The sequence below is a fragment of the Carlito syrichta genome, unplaced genomic scaffold, assembly GCF_000164805.1.
Source record: "Carlito syrichta isolate Samal-C Ts95f unplaced genomic scaffold, Tarsius_syrichta-2.0.1 Scaffold12077, whole genome shotgun sequence".
Lineage (NCBI taxonomy): Eukaryota > Metazoa > Chordata > Mammalia > Primates > Tarsiidae > Carlito > Carlito syrichta.
Genome location: NW_006956173.1, coordinates 1 through 3,644, shown reverse-complemented (window position 1 = coordinate 3,644; position 3,644 = coordinate 1). Strand labels below are relative to the sequence as shown.

At 41.0% G+C, this 3,644-nt stretch overlaps 1 protein-coding gene across 1 annotated transcript; it reads right to left on the bottom strand.

The window, feature by feature from the left end:
- Positions 1-2,366: 2,366 nt before the first annotated feature.
- LOC110595356 (40S ribosomal protein S29-like) lies at positions 2,367-2,540 on the bottom strand. The gene has a single exon (XM_021710700.1). The coding sequence runs from the start codon at positions 2,538-2,540 to the stop codon at positions 2,367-2,369; it is 174 nt and encodes a 57-aa protein (XP_021566375.1).
- Between the last annotated feature and the right edge of the window lie 1,104 nt (positions 2,541-3,644).

The following is a 3,644-nucleotide window of genomic DNA, read 5'->3' as shown; positions in this document are numbered from 1 at the left end:
CTGCACTCCAACCTGAATGACAGAGTGAGACTCTGACTCAAAAAAACAAAACAAAACAATAGCGTTAATCAAATGAATGAATGTTAGTGTCACCATGGGACAGGGTGGACAGTCAAAGAAAAGGGTGGAAGGACGGTTGTCATTTGAGGAGCACAAGACCATTTTGAAGTGGTATTTGAAATGTGAGAACATTGTGGAAGCACAATGACAATGGAGGCATGAGTATGCAACAGAACCTCCAATATGCCTAACAATTGCATGCATTCGTGATAAGTTTGAGATATATGGTACTATGTGTGATGTGCACAAGAAAAGATCTGGAAAGTCTCACAAAGAAACACGTCCTGCTACTTCTGCTATAGTGTTGGAACCATTTACATGTTAACCACAGAAGTGTACCAAACAATGTGCACATGAGATAGGAGTAAGCAGAACAAGCATATGATGCTTTCTTAAAACAGCAAAATGGAATGGTTTCATCCCAAGATTATTACATGCATTGAATGAAGATGACCCTGATTGAAGTGTGCAGTATTGTGAGTGGTTCCAAAACATGGTATGAAAGGATGAGGAGTTTATGGGGAAAGTGGTTTGGTCTGATGAAGCAGTTTAAATTGAATGGAGCAGTGCAATTGAGTTTCCTCCACTTTCTCCTGACTTAACACCCCTTGACATCTACCTATTGGGGGCCTTAAAGGATGTGGTGTACCATAGAAAACCAGCTACACTGGCTGTACTTTGAGAAGAAATTGAAATTGCGTGTGTAGTGATATAAGTGGGCACTTTGGTCAACGTTGCTCAAGCAATAGTTTTCCATAATCAGAAGGGTTTGGACACTGATGGTAACTACTTTGAGCACCTCTTGTAATTGCAGAAGTCAAATATGACTTGTATTCATTTTTTGTTATTGGTATATATTGAGTGTTACAATTTTAATACAGTTTTTTTTCTTTCTTAAATTGTGTATGCATTTTTGGACACCCTCTGTACAACAATCATCTTTGCCTTTTTTTTTAACTGTTGTTAATTTAAAGTCTGTTTTATCTGATACAAATCTGGCTACTCCTAATCATTTTTGGTTTCCATTTGCAAGGAATATTTTTCCCACCCCTTTTCCTTGATTCTGTAGGAGTCTTTGTGTGTTCAGTGAGTCTCTTGAAGGCTGCAGATATTTGGGTTGTGGGTTGTGTGTTTGTATTTTTTAAAAAATCAATTCTGCCAGTCTATGTCTTCTTAGTGGGGGCACTGAAATCATTTACATTCAGAGTTAATAATAATATGTAAAGTACTATTCCAGTCATCATGCTGGTTGTTTCTGGGTGCTTTATTTATTTTTCTTTATTGTGTTGGTGTTGCATAAGGCCTGTGAGCTTTATGATTTCCAGTTTTTTTTTCTACTGGTGTATTTCAATCTTTTGCTTCAGTACTTAGAATTCCTTTGAGTATTTCTCGTAGAGCTGGTCTAGTGGTGACAAATTTCCTCAGTGTTTGCTTGTCAGAGAAAGACTTCATTTCTCCTTCTTTTATGAAACTTAGTTTTGTAGGAAACACAATCTTAGGCTGACTGTTACTGCTTGAGAAGATAGAAAATGGGGTCCCAATCCCTTCTGGCTTGCTGGGTTTCTTCTGAGAAGTCTGCTATTAGTCTGATAGGTTTACGTTTGTGTGTTTACATTTGATGCTATTGACTCACTGCTCTTAAAATTCTTCCCTTAACATTAACTTTGCATTCGACAATTATATGCCTTGGAGATGACATTTTTGAAATGAATCTTCTGGAGATTTTGGGGGCTTTTTGTTTCTAGATGTTTAGATTTCCGGTAGGACCAGGAATGTTTTCCTCCATTATTCCCTCAAATAGGTTTTTCGTTTTTGGGGGGTTTTTTTGAGTTGGAGTCTCACTTAGTCGCCCAGACTGGAGTGCAGTGGCCGCTCCCGGCCACCGTAGCCTCGACCTGCTGGACTCCGGTGATCCTTCCGCCTCAGCCTTCCGAGTAGACGGAATTACAGGCACGTGCTACCACGCCCGGCTGATTTTTTGATTTATTGTAGAGATGAGGTCTCGCTGCCCAGATGGGTCTCGAACCCGCGGGCTCAGGCAATCCACTCACCTCAGCCTCCCAAAGGCGTGGGATTACAGGCTGAGCCACCGAGCCCGACTCAAATAGGTTTTTCAAACCTGTTACTTTCTCTTCTTCCTCAGGAACATGTATGATCCTTAGGTGTAGATGTTTTATATAATTCCATGTTTCTTGGATACTTTGTTCTGTTCTTTTGATTCTTTTTTTAAGAATTTTTTATTTTATGAACAATGAGCTAACATGCTTTCATTCAGTGGATGCTTTGCATAATACATATAAGGAAGATCACTCAGTCCACTTCATGAAACCTATAACCTTCCTGTACTGATGGAAACACTGGCAGCACATATTGAGGCCATATTTCCAGATCAGACCATGTTGGTTTGAGCAGATGTGACAAGAGTGGTAACTTTGGCCAAATTTACATGTGTGGCTCCGGTAGAGCTTCTGGTGACCCATCTTGCTCTCAGGAGTGCAGTGAGGCAAAAGGAGATTCTTTTTTCTTTATTGTTGTCTAATTGGGTTAATTTGAAAGCTTTGTCATCATGTTCTGAGAACCTTTCTTCTACTTGTTTTAGTATACTGTTAACACTTTCCACTGCATTTTGTACTTCCCTTAATGATCTTTCATTCCCAGAATTTCAGCTTGTTTTTTTTTAAGGTGTTTATCTCTTTGGAGAATTTTTCATTCATGTCCTGAATAGTTTTTTAAAATTATTTATTTTGTTTTTCAACTTTCTCCTAAATCTCATGGAGCAATTTTGTAGTCAAGCTTTTGAATTCTATCTCTGGAATTTCAAAGAAATCATTTTGGTTAAGGTCTATTGCTGAGTTAGTGTGGCCTTTTGAGGGTGCTGGAGAATTGTTTTTTCATACTGTCGGAGTTATTTTCCTGTTTTCTTCTTATTTGTGTAGACTGTTTCTTCTTATTTGAGTTTGTCGGGAGGCTCATGTAGGGTTCCCTACAGTGTCCAGAGTGGCCAAGTGCCTTGGATATTGGTGTTAGCTGGGGTCTTGTATCAGGCCTTCCCCAAAGATAAGACATTACATTAGATATGATGGGCTGAGCTGTTGACCTCCTGCCAGGAGGTGCTTGCAGGAGAGAGCCAGCTGTGATGGTGAATGTGGGCTTTCTTCTTAGGATATGTTGCTCCAACGAAGTGCCTTGCAACCTAGGCAGAGGGTGGAGCTTTGGGAATTACCCAAATTCTATGTCTGTTTTGAGACTTTGATGAAGAGGGTAGGAAGAGAGATGAGCTCAACCACCCCACTTGTGTGCTTCCTTGGCTACCCCAGCAGGGATTGGGAGGGAGTCTCTGGCTGCTGGGGTTATACTGTGGTGCAGAACGAGCACAGAGTTCACATGAGGAGTAAGAGGTTACTATGGTGTTGAGTCCCACCAGGCACTCCTCCTTAGCCTCGGGAAGTTTGTGTCTGAGTGTCAAAGTGCAGTTGGCCCCAAGTGTTCTGCTGGCAGCTGGCCCCAGCCAGGAACTATCTGACACCACAGGATTTGTCCCTCCCAGGCTGGCCAAAGAGCTGCTGCAACACTGCCAAGTGTTG

Bases quoted from the DNA above. Each gene is read 5' to 3' on its own strand.
- LOC110595356 (XM_021710700.1), bottom strand. From the start codon at position 2,540: ATGGGTCACCAGAAGCTCTACCGGAGCCACACATGTAAATTTGGCCAA.